Below are 22207 nucleotides of genomic sequence, written 5' to 3'. Positions count from 1 at the left end.
TAGAAAACACAACGTTTACCGGTTTCAGATCCTCAAACAGCCAAATTTCATTTCTTGCTTTTCGGAGTATCTTAACTTTCGAGGCAAAGGTATCACAAAGAAACACTCGCGGGCTACTAGCAGGCGAAGATATACAGTAAGTGAATGAAAACAATTCCTAGACGCAATGATGACCTTAGATCTAAATCTAAATGGCAACACTGTTTGCTCGTTTTACGTTTATTCCGTTTCAATGGAATAATCTCATTGAAACTCCCACATAAAAAACATTCTCCGTATAAATTGTGTCCTCGCTCACTGACCTCAACAGCAATGAAACGAAAAAGCCATTTACTCTTCACTTTACGATTTTCAAATGAATCCAATACGTAAAATGTCGAAGCACTCTGCGCACCTACACCACAACGCTCCTCCCCCACAAGGACACAAAGAATGTAATGAACTCTACTCCCATTCTTTCGTCCCGTTTCACATGAATGCAACCTCGCATCTCATCTCCTAATCTTTAAATATTGAGGCATTAAATTCACATTATTTACGTAGCGCGTGAAAATTCAAATGCTCCTTTCCATTTTATTCGTTGTGTTTTGGATGCGCGGAAGGAGGAAGGTGGGTGAAAGTGAACTTTCTTCGTGCCGTAACGCTTTTCCCCGAGGTGTAGACATGTTGCTCATATTAAAATAGGTACGATTAAAATGCAAAGGGGAAATTTGATATACCTTAAAGGGATTTCGCTGGGAGATAGATAAGCAATTGTGGGTGAATTTTTTGTCTTGTTGAGCGATAAGAGCGGGAAGAAAAATGCCAAACTGAATGTGAATGGACTGAAAAAGTGCTGGGAATTATTCTGGATTGAGACGTATCTGGGGCGAGGATCAATTTCCGCATAACATGCTTAAGGTATCCTAATAGACGAAAATATATCTTTCTTCTGGTAAAAGATATCCAGGTTGGCTGATGGTATGGGTATGTTTCGCAAGTAGATATGGCTCCCTCACCTCAATTCCAAAATTTACTGCTAGGGCAAACATTTATTCCTTTTATAATAACAAATCCTTTCCTGCCTAATTAAAAGAGGACCTTCAAACCTGTTTCCTAATGGCGGAATTCATTCGTCGAAGAATGATTAATATTTCCTAAAAAAGATATTGCATTTCGAGTCGCATTACGCGAAAGCTCAAAATGATGGCACGAGAAAATTATCCTTGCTGGCAGAAAAGGACACCAATTTCTGATGACGACAATGTGCATGAAGTATGTATTTCCATTTAAAAAGAGCACGTGCACTCGTAAAACCTGCGGTCACTGCCAATATCACCTTCTTGTGTGTATGTATGTTAGTTTAGATTACATTATATACGTTTATAGACCACTTCCTTATGACTTCAGGCACGCAAGCTCACCTTCTGTTCCCTCCAGAAAAAGTTGTGGATGAAAATTGGAGACTAGCGAAATGTATACAAATAGCTTTAATCTTGAGTTTGAAAGATAACAGATACAAAGTATATAAATACACGTGCCAAACATAAGCCTCAAAATACAAATGGGCAAGTTTGGAAGTTTTACGTATAATGATTGTCGTAACGGTCGAAATGTAAACTTGATCTGTAATTGAACATGAAGCGAGCTACCTAAGTTTCAGACTTATCTGGATAACAAAAAAGTTCTCATGGGACATCCAGTAATGGTTATTGCCGCTGGGAAAGTTGGACCGCATTGAAAATTACTCGGGAAATATGAAAGTTTTGCGAATATTTCCCATTATTATTATTAAATTTGACTTTAAATAGAGGTTTGGGGGTTGGTATCCATATACCGAAATATTCGAGCCAAAGGACTTCGTGACAGTTTGGTTTTCTTTGATTTTCAATTCCATTTATTCAGCTCATTATATGCACTGTTAACTTTAGATTTCAAAGCTCATCGACTACAAATATTTTGGTCCTGGCTTCTATTTGTAAATCCTGGGAAATTTTCTAAGATATGGGAGAAGAGGTCAATCGTTAGTATCCCGAGCTTATGAAGAAATAACTTAGAGATATTTTCCTTGCCGTTGCAAAGTTGGGAGATGAGATAATTGTGGCGCATGAAACGAAAATGTATAAACTTTAAAAAATATAGTTAGGATTTCGTTTTAGACACCTTACTGCAGTCTCTCAAGCAACATTTACAAAATTGCACACATCCTTAGATAAATCGGAACTGCCCTAGAGATGACATGCGGAGCTAAATTTGGAGATATTATTGAAGATGTTACTTTTTTGAAGTTTGAATTGTACAGGATATTAGAAGCAGGGATGGTGGATGTCATTAAATTCAAGATAAACTATTCCGTTTTCATTTTCGTCAATAAATCCAAAAGTCCAACTAATCACAAAATGAATAAGAAATAACGATAATGTGAAATAAAATAACAAAAAACAAACCGGCTGTGAGAGTGGTTACTGGACTTCTATGTTATATAATTGTCTTGAATAGGAGTGAATGATCTTCCCAACCACCTGAAGAACGTTACCATTGATACGGTCACAAAGATATTTCGCCCCAGCCGCAAAAGGAGTCGGAACGTTTTAACGATGATTGTAAGCTAGTAATGGAATGGAAGAATGCCGCATACCGAGTAATGTTGCATTCTCAAAGAACGCGGACACGCGCAGAGACTTATCACGAACTCCGTCCAGCGGAGAAGCGACTTCACAGGCGGAAAATGGAAGCCTGCGAAAACCAACAAATCTGTGAACTAGAAAATTACAGCTAGCTACCGCACCAGGCACGCAAGTTTTACCAACAAGTCAGCAAGATGTAGCCTTATACACCTCGATGTTCATCCTGCCGAGACAAAGAGGGAAATCTGATTTCCGACAGAATGGGCATATTAGAGCGATGGGTTGAGTACTTTGATGAGCTACTGAACAACCAAAACATCGGCGAGTTGGAGGTCCCGCCAACTGAATACGACGGACAAATACTGCCACCACCAAGTATAGGAGAAACAGTCCGTGAAATTCATCGGATTAAATATCATAAGTCGCCAGGAGCCGATGGAATTACAGCCGAATTGGTCAAATATGGGGGCGACCAGTTACACCAAGCGATTCATCAACTTGTGCTCAAGGTATGGGACAGCGAATCAATGCCTGATGATTGGCTACGAGGCATTATCTGTCTCATACATGAAAATGGAGATATCACACAGTGCAGCAATTATAGAGGTATCACGCTGCTGAGTACCATCTATAAAATATTCTCCACTATCTTACCCGGCCGGATAGCCCCATATCCCCAGAACATCATTGACCCATACCAAAGAGGCTTCACTCCGGGCAAATCAGCAACAGATCAGATTTTCTCTCTGCGGCAGGCGATGGAAAAACTGTTGGAATATGGACAACAGTTGCACCATCCCTTCATCGACTTTAAAGCCGCCTATGATAGCATAGCCAGGGTAAAACTGTACACGGCCATGAGAGAATTCGGTATCCCGTTGAAAGTAATAAGACTGACAATGTGTGAGGCCAGATAAAAGCAGCAGGATCACTCTCAAGACCATTCGACATCGACAATGGTCTACGACAAGGGAATGCCCTATTATGGGTCCTGTTTAACCTTGCCCTGGAGAAAATGGTCCGTGATAATAATAATAATAATCGTTGGCGCAACAATCCATATTGGATCAAGGCCTTGAAGTGTGTTAGAGCACTTCATTCAAGACCGTAACGGTACACCACAGTACACTGTGGGAGGCAATGTGGTCAGCATTGCGCTCGCCCGAGATTATTACCCTGATTTGACTCAGGTACTCATGCACAGCTGAGTCGACTGGTGTCCGACATCCAATCACGATAACAAATTCCTCTGCCCCCAGTGAGATTTGAACCGCGACCTTCCGCTACGATAGCCCAGCGCTCTAACCACTTGAGCCATCCGGACACTGGTCCGTGATGCTGAGGTAAATGCAAGAGGTACAATCCTCTTTAAGTCCATCCAACTACTGGCCTATGCTGACGATATCGACATCATGGGAAGAACCACCCGAGACGTACAAACTGGTTCACCCAGATCGAGCAGGCGGCAATTGAGGCGAGATCTTGGGCTACACATCAATGAAGGCAAGACAAAGTATATGGTGGTAACGTCAGCACCAGAAGCCAACCAACGAACAACATCAAATCGCACTGATCAAACGGGAAGAATAACGATAGGAGAACGCAACTTTGAGACCCTTGATAATTTCTCCTATCTAGGGTCGAAAATCACAATCGATAGCAGCTACGATGATGAAATCCGCGCACGGTTGTTGTCAGTCAACAGAGACTATTTTAGCTTACAAAAACTGTTCCGCTCGAAACGTCTCACCATAGGGTCAAAGCTCTTACTGTACGAGACAATGATCTTGCCAGTCCTCATGTACTTCTCGGAGACTTGGGTTCCTAGCAAGAAGAATTGCGAAATCTTGGCCGCGTTCGAGAGAAGAATCCTCCGAAGAATTTTTGGTCCCTACATGAGGATGGACGATTCCGTAGCCTATATAATGACGAAATCTATGAGCGATACCATGACCGTCCAATTGTGGATAAAATCCGGCTCAATAGGTTGCATATGGTATGCGGGTTACTTAATCCGTATGGATGAGGATAATCTAGCCCGGAAAGTCTATAAGGGCAATATCTATGGTAGAAAAGAAGACGAGGCAGACCCTGCCTAAGCTGGAGCGATTGCGTGGGCTAGGATGTTGGGTTGCTTTTAGGGATATCGAATTGGTGGACCTCGGTGCAAAACTGGGATGTTTGGAGGTCCTTATTAAGGCAGGCCTAGACTGGATACCGGTTGTTGCGCCATTGATGATGATGATGATGATGAATAGGAGTAGCACCTTCAGTTTCAGCCGCCAAAGTGTTGATTTTATTTTGTAAATTCTGGGTGAACATATAATAAACTCGCTTACACATTGATATCAAATAAAACTGCCAACTGAGTACTAGATGCGATTGGTCAAAAGTATGTTTAGAATAGGAGGACATCAGTACCCACGAGGACCCCGATATTTGTACAACCCGCGAAATGAAAAGTCCGTCCTGAAGTTTAGAAAAATGGTCTCATTCTGGTGGGGACTGCATGTGATAATAAAGAGTAAGTAAATGACATTTTTTATTCACTTACTGAAAACCGTATGAACTGTTCGCTTCCGCTCTCGAGTAACCTGTAAGAAACTTACCAAATAGTTTTTTCATGGAATAGATGTATAAAAATATTTTCCTTATTGTGATTCTCACCCACTAAAGCTGCCTCCACTTCTCTGCCCATATCGCCGTGGGACCGCAGTGAAGTATAACTTCGTGAGTAGGGCTCTCATTTAGACTAGCAGGATAAAGTCACGCTACTGTCGCGCTTTCCAGTTCCTCCGGCTTTTCCTGTATCGCAGTTGCTGCTGCGTTGATCGCATTCCAATTTGCGTAAGACCTCAGCATCTATACCACGCCCTCATGGAGTCCAATAACTGAGTTAAGCGCGTTGTTTAACCTCCCTCTTTCAATCGCGAATCTCGGATAATAGAACATAACATTTTCCGGGTCCTTGGGTGTAGCGGCGCATTCAGGACAGCCTACGGACCTTTCCATTCCAAAGCGATGCAAGTACAATACTTTCTGTATCCATTGTATCCCAGAAGGAACTATGTCAGGTGCTAATTCAAATCTCCTGCTTTCGCTATATGTTAGGTGGTAAAATCAAATCTCCGGCTTCTCGCTCGCCCCATTTCTCAATACACGGAGTCAGTGTATAGGCCCAGCGGCCTTTTTCGAAGTTATTCCGCCGTTATTTCCAATCTCCTGTGCAGCTCTTTCCGGCCACATTCACCCTCCTTCTCTGGTACAGACAGTGCACCTCATTCGCTAGAACTTTCAAGGGAATCATCCCCGTGATGACCCACACTGCCTCACCCTCAGGTACCTAATGATTGATTTTAAACCGACCTACTGATTACTAACCCGGATTTTGAAAGCACTGTTTTTCCTACGAATAATAATAAGGACCCCCTCCATCTTTTCCTCCGCTAGATCCAGTTTCATCATTTGTAGCCATGCTTTGATGGCATAAATGATTTCACTTTCATACCGTTCTACGTCTTGGAGGTGTTTCGCAAAACCGAGCGCCGACCACATCGTCATAAACTATGTTCCACAGCAGGGGCTCCAATACGGAGCTTTGGGGAACACTTGCTGTCACAATATATTCCATCTGCCCGTCATCCGTCTCGCACCAAAGAAGAGTCCCCGATAGGTAACTCTCGAGTATCCGAGCTAAGTAATTAGAGACACACTGGTTGGCCACGATGCCCTTGGCCAACCCCAGTTACCCAAGTTAGAAGCATTCCTAACATCCAGCTTCACCACAGCACTTACCAACGGTCGATGCCTCCCAAGCCAGCTCCAAGACTATCGTTATTGCATCAACCATGGACCACGCTCTGCGAAACCCACACTGCCACTCCGATAAGAGCAGGAGTTGTATATCACCCTGACCTGCATCTTCCTCACCGTGTCAAAAAGCTAGATAGGGCGATATAAAAAAGGTGTACTAGGTGATTATTGAGGTTTTGCTAGCAAAAACAACCTCTGCCTTTGCCGCTGGGCGGCAAACACTCCTTCCACCTTGCACAATTCAACTTGAGGACTTTGTTCGGAATCCTCTTCAATCCTGGAGCCTTATTATTTCCAATTCGTTTACAAATCTATGGTAGTTGCTCCTCGTTCAGCCCAGGGATTGATAAGACGTCCTGTTGAATCCAAGAGGTCCGCTTTCTGCCTGGTGCAGGAAAAGCATTGCGATTATTTTGAACAAGAATCGAAGGCACATCACTTGGGGTGATTTTTGTCTATGAGTCCTGTTCATTACAACCTTGTAGGCAGCGCCTCACGGGTTCGTATTTGCCTCCTGGTTTCCTACTGTGGTAAAACGTCCGTTGCAGCATTGTATAGTGGTATGTCTCAGTTACCCCCTGACATAGCTGACGCACTTTTGCCAACGTCCCCTTCGGGTCGTGACCTCTTTCTAAAGCCGGCAGAAATGCCTCCTCTTCGAATAATCCACTGGACCATCCAGTTATCCTGGTTTTTCCACTTCTGTTCCTCATTCAACTGTTGCCTCCTCCGTTTCTGATGTCGAGAAAGATGGCCTGGTGGTCAATGTGTGTAGTTTTCACTCAACCATCGACGGCCTAGGGCTAACGTTGCCCCGATGGTGACCTTTCAAGTTTTAAGCTTTTGCGAAAAGTATCCGGGGTGGATCTCGTTTCCACTGCACTAAGGTAACTTGTAGCATTAGATGACAGAGTAGGCAAGTTTCGCATTACTGAGGCACTGCGATATCGACGGCTCCTGCCATGTGAAACTCTTTATCAGCTCAACCTCCTCCTCCTTCCATTCTCCCCGCTGAACACCTCAAAAGTTCAGTTCTTAACTGCGGCTCGTTGTTATCTCCCTATCTGGATTCTTTGCGGTTCATGAACAGCTTGCAACATCCTTTGGATTTGGTAACCTGTATTGGCCCTAAAATGAAATCCACAATATTTTCATTTTTTAAGCGTAATTTTAACCTTCGGCCAATCAATCGTTGTGAATAAATAGATATAGAAATGCTCGATAACCACTCAAGAATTTCGTCATCTCCTAATTCCGTTTGGTGGGACTGCATCCCATTCATCATTGAATATCCGTAATGATCCCGTATGCACAACGACCAGTTTGTTAATCGACCATCTCTGTTAACATTCAATGATAGATTCGACATGCATTAAACTCCCCATATACATATATTTTATCAGAAAGATTCACATTTTTGCCGAAGATACCCATGAGGGATTCGCTTTTTTTAACTCGAGCGAGAATACCAACTATAAGGTGACGTCCTGAGCCTAAGGGCAGTAAACTCCCTCTGTTGGCAATGTGCTTTGTATTCCGGAAAGCCAAATGATAGCAAACGCAACTCCGGTGTCCGCCTGTTGCTGATGGTTACCACAAAACTTACTTCCTTCCCTTGAAAGTCGATATCTGACAAGATTCTGATTGCAGGATCTGTCAAGATTAAGAAGCATCGGAATTGTATAGTGCTATCCACCAATGGAGTCTTCTGATATAGTGGAGAAGAATGCTTTCTATGCGCAATTACTCGCAGTTCAGGAGAAGCTTTTTAAAGGTGACATTGGAATCATCATGGATGATTTGAATGCCAAGGCGGCCCTGACAGCACCTTGCTCTGACATAAGATGGAGAAGTATAGTCGTGCCAACCTTAATAATTATAGGTGGCGGTTTGTGGATTTCGCTGCTTCCATAGTCTCATCATTGGTAACCCATTTTTCCAGCACAGAGTTTATCGATCAGTTGAAACCAAATCCACCTGAATCGGGGAACGGAAATATAGTTCGAACTGCGCGAAGGGAATTTTGAAAATGTCCGTTATAAAACATGGGACGGCAAGTGATGTCATTAGAGACGGAGCAGTCCATCAGACCCCAGGAAAGTTTGAAAAATGTGCATAAATCCAGAAAGGTTCTACGCTGTTGAAGTTTAGAAAGCGGAGGCAGAAGAGGTAGTCCACACAAGGAAATTTTCTCTTAAAGAAGGGGGAGCGGGTGTATTTATGTTGGACCTTTTTAATGCCAAGACAATCACAGTTATAGCAGGGATCACGGAGCAGTACTCCAGCGTATTTCTCTCGAGGAAGTTGAATAGAGTTAAGAAAAGTTTGACGGATTAAAAATCAGTGGAGGGACTGTAAACTTCTAGGCAGTGGTTGTCGAAGCGGAGCTTATTGTCGAAAGTGGCTCCAAGGGTCTTGAGTGGAGTTCTGTATGATAGGGAGTGTCCATTAAGGGCAATTTGAGCGAATAGTACATAGAATGACAATTAGCAGAACACCAGCGAACTAGAGTATTTAGGCTTGATTAAAGGAAAACAGAGTCCATAGGCTTCGATATAGCTTTCGGTCGTCGTTATATACCAAACAAGGACAAATGAGGGGGGGGGGGTGCAAAGGAGCGGAATGTGCAGCCATCAAAAGAGACACGGCAAGATCGGTTGGAAAGGTAAGAGGCAAACCTTCATGTGAGGGGAACGTTTAGAGACATGAGTTTGGACAGAAGTATCTTATGATTCACAGTATCAAACCCTTTAGCAAAGTATAGATAGAATACACCTTCTGACATGAATTTAGACATTCGGTGACAAAGTTGGTGAAGTTGAGAAGGTTAGACACAGTGAACCAATCCTTAATAAATTCGGTTTACTCTTTCGCTATGAGGTGGCCAAAGCTACTGGACAATCAGTAGCTGGTATATCTATGTTGAGACAGGACGAGAGAAGCCAAATGAGATGGTAATTCTCAGTAAGAGTCCGATCGCTACTTTTGTCAAGATGACAATAGCGCCCTTCCACAAGGCACTAAAATGATTCTCTTGGACGCCCTTGTGGAAGATAATAGGTACGTCCTGGACAGTTTTAAACCAAAAGATTTTTGGAAAACCATCATAATCATGGCCGACATTGTCATCAAGTTTGCGATGAGGTACTCGACAAGGAGAGGGGTAAGGAGGGGAATGATAGGAAATACGGAGCAGGCTGCACACACTAGCGGAGGGAAAGAGGACCGAGGGAACATACACTGAGGAAAAGTAACAGCAAAGTAAATTACCAGATAGTTGGCGGTAGCTGGCAGAGGAGGCAGAGGAGACAGTTGGGTGGAACTGAAGCAGTGGCTAATATATGACCAGACAGTTTTGTAGTTGCCGCGTTCCAGTGAGTTTTCAACATGGGCGAGATATTCTTGGCTAAAATTAAGTATATAAGATTGGACTTAGGAACGCAAAGTTTTGAAAAAAAAGGGAAGTTAGCATCGGTTTCATAGGACAGGAACTCCTTCTTTATAGCAGAGATTTTGTGACGAACTTTCTTGTGGGCTTCAGTGCATACATATACACTATTAAAAATGGAACGAATGGTAAAGGGTGTGCAACGAGATATCTCGACACAAAAAATATGCATAATCTTTTATACCTGATGCACGGTGCTTCTGATTTCTAATTTGCTTGGCTGATATGGTCACACGGTTATATTGAAGGCTAAAATGTAGTAACTATGTAAGCATTTGAAAACGACTTTTTTGTGCTATATTCTATTTCTATAAATGGTAACGGTTTCACTCATACACACTTTCTACAAATAAATATTACCAGATATTCGTGCCATTTGTCTATAAGTGATGATATATTATAACGAATTTGTAAAGGCCCTTTTTGGAGGTCTCACACCTTCACCACAGAAGCAAGGAACATAAAATGAAATACAATTTTCCATAGTACTATAATACAATGAAATATTACATTGTAATCGACCTATATCATCTATTTATACACTCGTTTCAGTGGAAGGGTTAGACCTTGAAGAGATGACATAGGGTTAATCCTTTATCGCGTTTGCTAGTTCAAGATGTCAAATATTCGCCCAAAATAGAGTTGAGTGGCTATTCAATCATTTATTCGATTTTATCTTGCTTCATGGGTTATTCTATCTTTTGATTTTACTCATCGCTAAGAACGTCATTAATTACATTGATAGGAAGGATCCTTGTCATCTTCCAAATTTAGCAAGTACAGAACATTTTAGCTTGTTTTGGCCTAGTGCTTTTCTATTGTTTAAATGCAAAAGTATAATTCTGTGATCAGTTCAGGGCAATCTTTTCCTGAGTTAAAATGTTGCAATTGCGTTTGATTTTAGCTAAAATATTTACTAATAATAAAAAAGGACATATAATGTCACAATGTATGAGCTAAAATACGTAATCTCCTATAACAATTTGAGAGTAATTTGAAATGAATCCTTAGGAACAGAATGACATTTTCTCTTCCAAGCCTTTAATAATCTCAAAACTTCCTCTGGAATCCATGTAACAATAATCCCTACCTGATAATCCTAAGTCTCATAAAGCCTGGTCTCAATCTTGCCATAACATTTTCAGAAGGGGAAGCCTTCCTAATAATAATTCCCCTTGTAGCGAAATTGTCTGAATTTCAAGTTGCAGGAGACCTTGTTGTAGGTTATGGATTATGGTTGTATAACAGTGTGTAACCTCAACGCTTATTTAGCTATATACGTCTTCGTCAGTTTCGGTACCTCTCACCTTGAACACAAACCACAGAAGTACTATCATCATCTACAACACCAAGAGCTACCGGAACGAAACTTTTCATGTGACTCCTCATACATTTATATAGCGAGTTGAAACGTAATCGATAAAACCAACCCCCCAGCTCTTGTCCAGCTCACCTCGAACATGAAATAAAGGTACGCAAAACACGGTGACGGCGGCACCTCATTCAGCTCAGAAACGTACATGGAAAGGATAAGGACATGCATATATACTTATGAAGGATACAAGAAACAGTCTACATATCTACAAAGGAAATGAAATTCGTTTTTATCACGCAATCACATTTTTATTTCACGGAAAAAATAACTAAGGGTTGAAACGTTTTTTATTCAATGTAAATTGCATGTTCTTGTGTGACCCCTTCTATATAAATCTGGAATCAATTTGAACAGTTGTCAATGGGTAATAAATGAGGAGTTGGCAAATGAAGGTTGCCTCGATTTTGTGGGAGGTTTTGTTTCTCAATTGGTAACTTCAATCAGAATTGGCATCTGAAGTTACACAGCAAGTGCTCCCTTGTGGTTACAAAAAACTATGAAATTCAAATTATTGTGTCCATTCGAATAAACAAAATGAATAGTCTTTAAAGTTTAGGAGGATCAAAGTATTCTGGTATAGCTCGACATATTCTTAATTTTGCCGTGAAATCTGACAAAAAATGGCAAATCATATTTGACGCGCCAAATACACTGGCACTTACTCCACTTGTCTTATATTTTGAATAATGAGGCAACATATTCGGAACAGTTGAACATAAATTTTCTGTGTATCTATGTATGCTAGCATAACTTTCCCATACAAGTTTCATAGTATTTTTGGGATTGGCATCATGGGGGATTGGTATTAACTTAGAAATGCAAATTATATTCACATAATATTGCCCTTAATGTAAGTTACACTTACGTTTTTGAAATAGTTCTGAAATATCTGCAAACATGTAATGAACGTATGGTATATGTATATTGAAGATGACCTAAATGATTGCCTAGGTAGATGTCACTGTCATCGGTCTATTGGGCATCCCCCGGAAAGGAACGAAAATTTGAGTATCCATCACATACGATCATACACTAAGGTGTCGATCCTTGCCAGTACTGGTTCCTTTGATAAGGAGGCAAGGAGTTCCGAGAAGAAGTGTCATTGCCTCCGGTTATGCTCAAGTCATTCAAGGGACTTTGTACCTGTTGTATTGGATGAAAGCAAAGAGGAAGAAAGGAAGGAAGAGACGGGGTATCCTTCCACTGGGACTCTCCTATAATCCTTCAAAAGTATCAACGGGATAGAGATTGACGACCCTCAACTCCCACGTTTGTGCAAAACATGACCAGGAAAATATGGAGTGGGAAATTCCTTGAACCACTGCTACCAGACAGCTATGGAATGCCGTTGGTACGGGGACTTGCAATTTGGATGGATGGTTAACGAACTCTTCCGAAAAATATAAGTACTTGATCACTTCCCTAAAATATTTTTCACATAGCTTCTAAAGTATGCATTGAGTGTATTCGAGTACATCCTTCAGTGGGGTCTTCTTCTTTTTCTCCAGCCTTTGTCCCGTTCACAAGCGGGGTCGGCTCGTCGTGATCGGCTTCGCCATTCGGCTCTATCGAATGCCTGATCTGGGTGCAATCTCGAGACTTTCAAATCCCCATCCAGCGTATCAAGCCACCGTTGCTTAGGTCTGCCTTTTGGTCGTTTACCATCGACTTCGATGTTCAGACCAATCTTTGCAAGTGAATTCTCGTTTGCACGAGCTGCGTGACCATACCATCGAAGACGCCTCTCGCGCAACTTTTCCACGATCGGTGCAACCCCATAACGATCGCGGATATCCTTATTTCGGATGTGATCTAAACGTGTGACGCCCCTAGTCCAACGTAGCATCTTCGTCTTCATTACCGCAAGATGCTGTTCATTGTCTTTTATGGTCGGCCAACACTCAGAACCATAGAGAGCGACTGGACGGACGACATTGCGGTAAATTTTAGATTTGAGACGTTCGTTGATACGTCGATCACAAAGGACAACAGTTGTGGAACGCCACTTCATCCAGGTTGCGTTACTGCGTGAAGCAATTTCATAAGACAGTGATTGTGCCTGTTTCATGGGGATCTGTCGTCAAAAATTCAGTTTTGTTTAAATTCAATCTGAGACCGTGTTGCATGAGGCGATCATTCCATTTTTGAACAAGTTGCTCGAGATCATTTTTGCTATCAGATGCTAGGAAAACATCATCTGCATAAAGCAGTGTGTAGGGCGCTGGACGTTGGATATCCCGTGTGACGGTGTCCATAACAAAGACAAAGAGGAGTGGTGAGAGGGCACTTTCTTGATGAACACCAACAGAGACACGAAGCGGTTTTGATACACCCGCCATACTTCGAACTTTACTTTTCGGATCGTGGTAGAGCAATTGAACCCAGCGCACGAGTTCTTCTGGCACGAAGTGTTGTCGTAAAGCATACCAGATGAGTTCTTGTGGTACACGGTCAAACACTTTCTCTAGATCCAGAAAGGCAATGTAAAGAGGGCGATGCTTCTCACGGTGTTTCTCCATGAGTAATCGCGCAGCGTGTATTGCGTCAGTAGTTCCGCAGTTCTTGACAAATCCGGCTTGATTCACGGTTATTTCAACGATTTCGCGAATACGGTTGTCAAGAATGCGTTCAAAAATCTTCATGGTATGGGAAAGTAACCGGATCGGACGGTAATTTGAACATTCTGCTGGACTACCTTTCTTTTTCCATATTGGAACAGTAGTACTTTCTTGCCAGTCAGATGGTGTTCTTCCTTCCTAAATAACCCGGTTAAAGAATTCACTCAGCCACGGTGTTGGCTCCCAGCTCTTCGCTTTCCTGAGCTCAGATGCGATGTCGTCAGATCTTGTTGCTTTCCCCGATTTCATTTGTTTTATTGCCTCCTCGACTTCAGTTGCGCTGACTGGTGGAACTGCTCCAAATATCGGCAATGATTGTGGAAGTGGAGGATGAGTAAATTCTTCAGTTGAAATCTGCTCGAAGTATTCTCGCCATCTATCCGTTGCGGATCGACGGTTGGTAAGCAACGTACCGTTCTTGTCATTAACACAACAGAAATGTTCGATATCCTGTGTGCGTTCATCACGGCTTTTAGCAAGTCGATAAAGATCTCTCTCGCCATCCCGAGTGTCCAGTTTATCGTAAAGATTTTTGAAATGGTTTGCTCGGGTGACAGCGACCGCTTTCTTAGCTTCCCGGTTGGCATTCTTATAAATTTGCCAATTAGCAGGTGTTTTATCGTCGAGAAATTTGTGGTAGACGGACCTTCATTTCAACATCATCATTCCAAAGCCAAGTATCTCGGTTGATGTAACGCTTACCCGGCTTGGTGACCCCGAGGGTTGCAGAGGCCGCTTTGTGGATCGTGTCTTTCATTTGGTTCCATGATTCTTCCACATTCGTAATGGTTGGCAATCGTATGAGTGAGACCGTTTCTTCTTTCCTCTCACCCAATCGCCACCATTTAATGCGCGGCGGGCCAGTGCGTTCCTCACGCTGTTTTATCGGTGGCTTAATTCGCCATTTTTACCGCGTTCGCGTTCAATGTCGCAGCTTTTGGCACCAGACCATCGGGTTTCTTGCAGAGCGCAGATGTCAATGCGCCTTTTCCGAAGGGCTCTTGCGAGTTCCTCCGTCTTTCCAGTTAGGGTACCAACATTTAGCGTGCAGACACGTATTTGTTTTGTTCGTTGTGTGCGGACTAACTTGCTTAGGTCCTGACGCCGTCCATGCGTCAAGAACCCTTGCCCATTTCTCGACAGGACCAGGGCCCGTCCTGCCGCGTCGACTGAGGTGGACGCCCTAGCATTTCTCCGAGGCCTGTGACTCAATCCGATCATCATGTTTGTAACGACATTCTATGCATTGCAGGTCGACCTGTCGCGGGGCCTGTCACCAAGAGAGATCAGGTAGGATTTAGCATAATAGAATAACTCCAACTATACTCTATTTATCTCTTTCCCTGATCTCAGCATTTTATTCTTGTTTTACTGAGGATAGTACAGAGTACGTTGCCTCAAACCCTCCTCCTTTACCTGGGCTTGGGACCAGCATACTATGTTAATAGCATGGCGGAGTTACATCCTTTAGTGGGGTACTGGCATTTTACTTTGTTTGCAGTGGTCAGATTTGCACTAAACTTTCTAGTATGATGTCTCATTGTAGGGTGAACTTAAGAACGATTTGCTGTAAAGTATTTCAACAGATATCGATATGTCGTACTGAGGTGCCACCATGAGTTTTCTCATATTTTTTTTATTTTTTGAGAATGCATGATCTCAACCCTCAACATTTACAAAACGTGCAAAACAGATTCACACCCAGCGCACATTATTAAAAAAACATTAATTGAGTTGCTCTCGTCACAGAACTAGAGAATAAAACAAGTCGGAATACCGAAAGTTACCGCCTCGGCTATGAAGGTTTTGTGTTCATCTTATGCGAGAAATTCCGTATTCACGTTTTCCCATTCCCATATACCTTCAATTCGAAAAGTTCCTTGATTTACATATATATTTCCCCAACTCCAACTCCGCCGTTCATATGAGGGCCTTTATATGATGATGATGGCATTCACGTCTTAGAATGCGATAAATTCACGTGAAATACACAATTTCAACTTCCTATAACTTTGTTAATAATAATTCGATTTTTGTCAAACTTTCCAAAATTATGCACTATGTTATTACCATACTTTTGTATAGTATATTAACTTTATTTAAGCAGATATCGGAATGGAATGTATTTTGAGGCCAAGATTTCGTAAGGATGCACGAATTTTTTCAGATTTTTCGGTTGACAGGTTCTGAGAACGAGACCTGTTACACTTTTCGAGGCACACATTTTGAGCCTCCACTCCCCTGTCTTTCATCATTCATACTAATTGAGTCCTTTCATTTGATATCTCACACGATCATATTCTGTGAAAAAAAAAATTACATCGCCTTTCATATGTGTAGAGCGCATGTAAAGGGATTCACAGACCACACCTTGTCACCGAATTTCGTAACAATTGGTTGAGTTCTTTCTGAATAGGGCGACCAGGGCGTTTATTCTAAAACTTGGAAGGTTGGAAAGTGAAGTCAAGTGTGCATGACACCTAGTAAGAAAGAAAGCTGAGAAGTGGGAACGGTTTCACCTATTTATACGAAATTATTGGCACATTTGCAGCTGTGAGCCGCCACGTATGTAGTAAATGTCATGTTCTAGGGTAAGGGGGTTTCCATAAATACAAAAGGTGGGTATAACATTTTGTTTCACAAGATATAAGAATATTGTTGTCAAATTAAGGAAGTCAATTAGTAAAATACTTTGTGACGGTTTTTAGTTTTAGGCTTTAATGGATATTAGTTATTAATGGGAGGATAGAATCGGGGTTAGAAAGTGATCGTCTATTTCATAGACTTATTCTCTAGAAACACCCAGTGCAAATATTTGAAAAACACCTTCAAGCTGCCCCTATATTACATCTAGAACTAAAAAAAACCCTCCACAAAATCGAACTTCCGGTTTTCGTTCTATAGGGGAGGGGAGCGGGTTTGGATGCATGGTTACTTTTGGCGAAAAATTTGTTACACCCTCCCTTGCATATAGTCCTCCCAAATGATTCACCCAATCATGTCGTTTCATTTTATGTCTCATCCAAGAAAACTGTTTGTTAAAGACATGCTTCACTTTAATCGAAACCTTAAAAAAGTGTATAAGCCATTAACCCTTGGTGGGGTATAGTGTGTCAATCACATCTACGGGTCATCGCTCACTCTTACACAGAATGCACCTCTGTTTTTCCGACGACTTCCCGAGCAGCTCACACTCCATTTGTACTGTTCTGTGCCAAGTTGCCTTGGGGCGTCCCAAGTTTCGGTCACCTCAGAAGACCGGACCACTGCATGATGTAGCCAGCAATGCAATTGTCAATTCTCTTTAAAGTGTGACCTACCCGCTGCCACTTTCATTTGCGGAACACAATGCGTACTGGTGCCAGACCCTGTGCGCCGTTTGAAATAGTCTCCGTCTAGCGTACTCCGATGATATGGCGCAGACATGTGTTCATGAAGGAGTCTTGAGGGTCACTTCTCATGTGCTTCGCGCATATAGTAATATAGAAACACTACTAGCACATAATCTCTCTGATCTCGGGGTTGAGATAACTGCCTTTCCAAATGCGTTGTTAATGCATCAAGCAGCATCTAGTTCAGCATCTAGTTAGCAGAAACCGCCTTTCATAAAAATATTAATTTATCAACGCTTTCGATGCTCTGCCCATCAACGCAGTTACCAAGAGTACGATGACCCGTAAGAATAAGAACCGTGGATTCGCATTTGCTACTATTTGGATTTCGAATGTACAAAAGTATATTGCCATTATAGAGAGATAAGTACTATCCAGGGTCCCACTACCTTATTTCGCATAGGCCCAGAATGTCCAGCTTATATCGTTGGAATTCCCATTCGAGATGGTGAAAGCGAACATTCTGGGGACCCTCGACAAAGTTGTTGGGCATCCCAGACACAAATCGAAGTATTTTCGATTGCCAAAGGTCTCCAGGACGAGGTCAGGCCCTACTCGAGGCGTTATTAATATTTCGGTTGCAATAAAGTTTTGATATTTGCATGAATTTCTATCTATTTGGTGTATATTTTTGAATGAAAAATACACAAAAAACATCCGGGTCCGATGGGTCGAGTTTACGGTTTGCGACTTGTTTTCGTTCTAGTATGCTTAATATACTTATAGTTTTTTTTTTGGTATTTTTTCCGAGTTGTCACAATCTCATGGATGCCGAATTTGACCTAATACTAGCACTAAGTAATTCTCGAAACGCCAAATTTCTTTGATTTCTCGAGCCAATGGCTCATAGTTCACCTTCTTCTTCACGTATTTCCTTTCAATATTGCTAATATGGGGGATAAGCAAAGTTGCAGACCCACCCGTCTTATCAACTAACAGCACGCCAGACTTGTAGTGTACCGTTACGGTCTTGAATGAAGTGCTCTAACACACTTCAAGGCCTTGATCCAATATGGATTGTTGCGCGAACGATTATTTCCGAATTATCACAATCTCGACAGATGCTGGATTTTACCTAATACTAGCACTAAGTGCCAAGCATTTAGGCTCGGACGATCCTACTTGAAAACTAATGGGGCGCTGGTGGTAGTGTGCGTCGAGAACTCCCCGCAACATCGAGCACGTATACAGAATGGTGTACTTCTGCATGGTTTGAACAAGACTGTGCGAAAGTCGCAGGACATCAAGGGAAGCCGTGAGGGATTTAGGTACAGTACCTGTAGCTGACAATATTATGGGAACTAATTCCTCGAGATGGCAAATTTCTTTCTAGCCCACCTTCTTCTCCACGCATTTCCACATCAATTATATACACAAAGCGACCCGTCTTGTCAACTAACAGTACGTCAGGCTTGTTAGGTAGAGCATGTGATCAGTCAGAACTTGCCGGTCCCAGAACTATCAAGTACTGCTTGCGGCTCATATCGGTAAACCGGACATGTTCCCGTAATCAGCCCATGCTTGTATGCAAGGTTTAGATGGATAACCTTACATGCAGCATTATGCCTGGTGATGTATTGCACCGGTGCCATAACAGTGCAGCCAGAACTGAAATGGCCCAACCACACATTCTGTGCTGATCATTCTTCACCCGTTCTTCCATGATGAGCTTTTTATAAGCTCGGGTATCGACCACGCCGTCCTGAATGGCCCACATGAACCCCTCCGTCGTAGCAAAGAGCTCCCAAGCACATAGCCATCTGTTCGACAAATGCAAATCGACAAATGGCTGCCAAAGACAACAACGACTTCCATTCATCGATCTGCTCTTAGTCCGACTTCACCCCACTCAGACGATTGACAGATCGATCCTTCAAGTTAAGTGGAGTCAGTCCACAGTCTGCCTTACAGACAGCAGCATGCAAGGGACTCGCCTGCTCTTTGCTGTAAAAATAAGCGCACAGCAAGTTGATTTGGCGACGATGTTGTACCGCCACGTTACCCACGTCCTTACCTCCTATGTCACGAGGCAGGTTCATCCGTTCCACGGCAGACTTTGGATGATGCATTCGGAATTTGGACATAGTTGTCCCTATCCACCGCTGGACGTTTTCCAGATCGGTCTTCGTCCACGGCAATATTCCATATGCATTAGCCAGTGAAGGGATTCGAACAGCAGAGCAGCCTTCAGATCACAAACTCGAGCATGGGTTATTATCATATTATTATAAGGTAAGGTAACATATAAAACTTGAGCGGTAAAAGGATTTGTTTGTTTAAACTAACTCCATGAAATGTTCCGAATAAATCAAGAACTTATGATAAATCAAGATCGCACATCATGATTTCCTACAAGAAACTAAATAGAAACCCTGGGCGGTAGAGGGTGGAGTTTTTTCAGGAACTAGCTTCCCGGTACCTATTCCATGATATTTAACACTAGTTTAAGATACCACAAAAAAATATCAAAGTAGACACAGTGTACGTTGTGCGTGTCAACAATTAAAATAACCCACTTTACGAAACTATGCTAAGGCTAGGGACTTCAAACTTGAAAGATATTACATCCAGATATAGGATACTAACTTGAGTGAGATGTTTCAAAATTATAATTGAAGGCGGTTTTTAATCTTTCTATTTCAAGAAAGAAACAAGAAATAACCTTTAAAAATACTTTAAAATGACCGCTTTTACATAATCCAGGTCTTCGTTTCTTCGATGTCTTATATATACTCGTAAGTACCAGTACGTGGATAACAAAGCAGTTATTCAAAAAAATATCATACCGTACATGGTTCTTAATATGTTTATTTGAAACAATACATACCCTTTCCGCGGAATCAAAATAATTCACCATCTTTAAAATAATTGTCTTATTCCAGTGTGGTGATGGACCTTGTGATCAGAACGAATTTCCAAGGGATAAAGTTGCTAGGGTAAGTTTGCGTGTTAAATAAACCGAGCACAAAAGTTGAGTTCAAGTACATACACGCACAAATATATAAAATATAAACATGCATGCATACGCACCTTGATTTTATTGTGAATATATACACATACCTTTGTCTGTATTTATTATATGGGATGGTATTATCCTTTTTTATAGAAGAAGGAATTTGAAAAAAAAACATTCTTTCCTTCCCTTGTTATTAAAATACCCTAAAGACGGTAATCTCGTAAAATTCAGTTGCTATTCACGAAAGCAAGCTTATCTGAATACTTATAAGTGGCAAATATTATTTTCAGTGATAAATTGTTTGCTTTTATTGTATGTAATTATAATCTTAGATTTAATAAGAGGGAAGAATACAAGATAACTTCAACAAATGGGTTAGTATTGTATTGTCTGAAAAGCAACAATGGTGATACCATACTTTTTGCTGAATCTGAATTTATATATTGTTTACTTTTAATAATTAATTATACATGGCTAACATATGAACTATATATACCTAACTTAGCGACTAGCTTAACAGTTAAACTTGATCTAAGGTATCGTCTGCTCCAGTGCCGCCCCGCAGAACGTATTTTTTGCGATTGAGGAGAAAACTTTGAAACAGTTCTCCATGGACCTCAGTGTATGGGATACCACCCAATTAAGACAATTCGGTGAATCAGTCAACAGATACAGATACTGCCTGTAACAACCACCGTGCCCAGTGAAGAACTGACTAATGTGGTGGTTGGTCTTCCCATTTTCCATCGTCCCATCTGCGTTTCCAGCAATTTATTTATTTACTTAATGAAAAATACGCAGAAAACTTAGTTTCTAATTACATATTGTCCTCAGAATGAGGAGCAAGTAAACTGTTTGAAACACTTGAAACTAAGGAAGGAGACAGATCTAAAGGACCCAAGCTGTAGGGCGTTGTAGGACTGGCATAATCAAGAGATCGGGCAGTGAAAGAAGATTTCGAGCACCCCGAACGGGACTTGAAAAATATCCGCACTGTGTGTACTACGGGACGCGATGCGGAATGTAATATCGAAGTTGGCAGAGCAGTCCATCAGGCAACTACAGAATTTTAAAAGAGTACACATATCAATGGAGATACAGCGTTGCTGCAGTTAAGAGAGATGAAGGGCGCGAAGCCGGGAAGTTCACACAAGAAAGGGCTTTTTGAAGAGACGGGTCCGACTTGAGAATGCCGACCAGGATCACGCCTACCACCAGCGACACTGCTTCATCTGATGAGGTACAAAGCGGTGCAAACCCTTAGAGCATTCAGCCAGTGCTTCCGGCTCTAAGAGTTTGCAAACGTCTCCGCCGACACAGGTGATGCGTAAAGCAGACTGGATAACACCACTCCGGCTAGAAACAACCTTCGACGATGCCGCGGTGGCACTGACTGCCTTCTGCATTTATTCTCTTGGTGTTCCCTAAAGCTCAGTTTAGCACCAATCATCACCCCTAGGTATTTGATTGCCGACTTTGAGACGACCGTATTTCCAAGGACTTCCACTTTCACAACGTTTCTCTTTATAGAGTTCGTTATTAAGACCGCTTCTGTTTTCCTATTCGCCAAGATCAGTCGGCTCTTTCCAGCCAAGACTTTAACCGTGTCACTGTTTCCGTCGTCTAGACCTCTACGATCTCTGTGTGCTTTGCTTTAGCAATTACAGACAGGCCACCTGCAAAGCCGACAATCAATATCTCTTCTGGGACAGAAAGAGAAAGCATTCCCTTATACATGATATTCCACAGCATGGGACTCACTATTCAGCTCTGTGGTACTCCAGCTGTGTAGATGCACTCTTCAGGGCCCTTATCCGTTCTGCACGAGAGAATTCCCTCTGATAGGTAATTTACGATCAGACTCGCTGAATATCCGGAAACATCTATCAGAGCCAACGCCGGCTGATTCAAGTTGGTAGAATTTAATGCGTTATTAACATCCAATATCAACGAGGCACAGCAACCAGCGAAAACTAGCGCAGCGTTTGCCAGATTCGTC

General features: G+C 42.0%; 1 protein-coding gene across 4 annotated transcripts in view; it reads left to right on the top strand.

The window, feature by feature from the left end:
• Positions 1-22207, top strand: part of LOC119650608 (neurexin-1) — a 371754-nt gene that overhangs the window by 136682 nt on the left and 212865 nt on the right. For 3 of the 4 annotated variants that reach the window (XM_038053478.1, XM_038053476.1, XM_038053475.1), the window contains exon 4: positions 20135-20188. The exons of the other annotated variant lie outside the window; for it this stretch is intronic. In XM_038053478.1, coding sequence (XP_037909406.1) covers positions 20135-20188 — 54 coding nt within the window. The remainder of the gene's footprint in view (positions 1-20134; positions 20189-22207) is intronic. 4 annotated transcript variants of the gene reach the window in all.

Source organism: Hermetia illucens, chromosome 3 (assembly GCF_905115235.1).
Source record: "Hermetia illucens chromosome 3, iHerIll2.2.curated.20191125, whole genome shotgun sequence".
Taxonomy (NCBI): Eukaryota; Metazoa; Arthropoda; class Insecta; order Diptera; family Stratiomyidae; genus Hermetia; species Hermetia illucens.
Note: the sequence above shows the minus strand (reverse complement) of the source record. Positions and strands in the feature narration are given on the sequence as shown.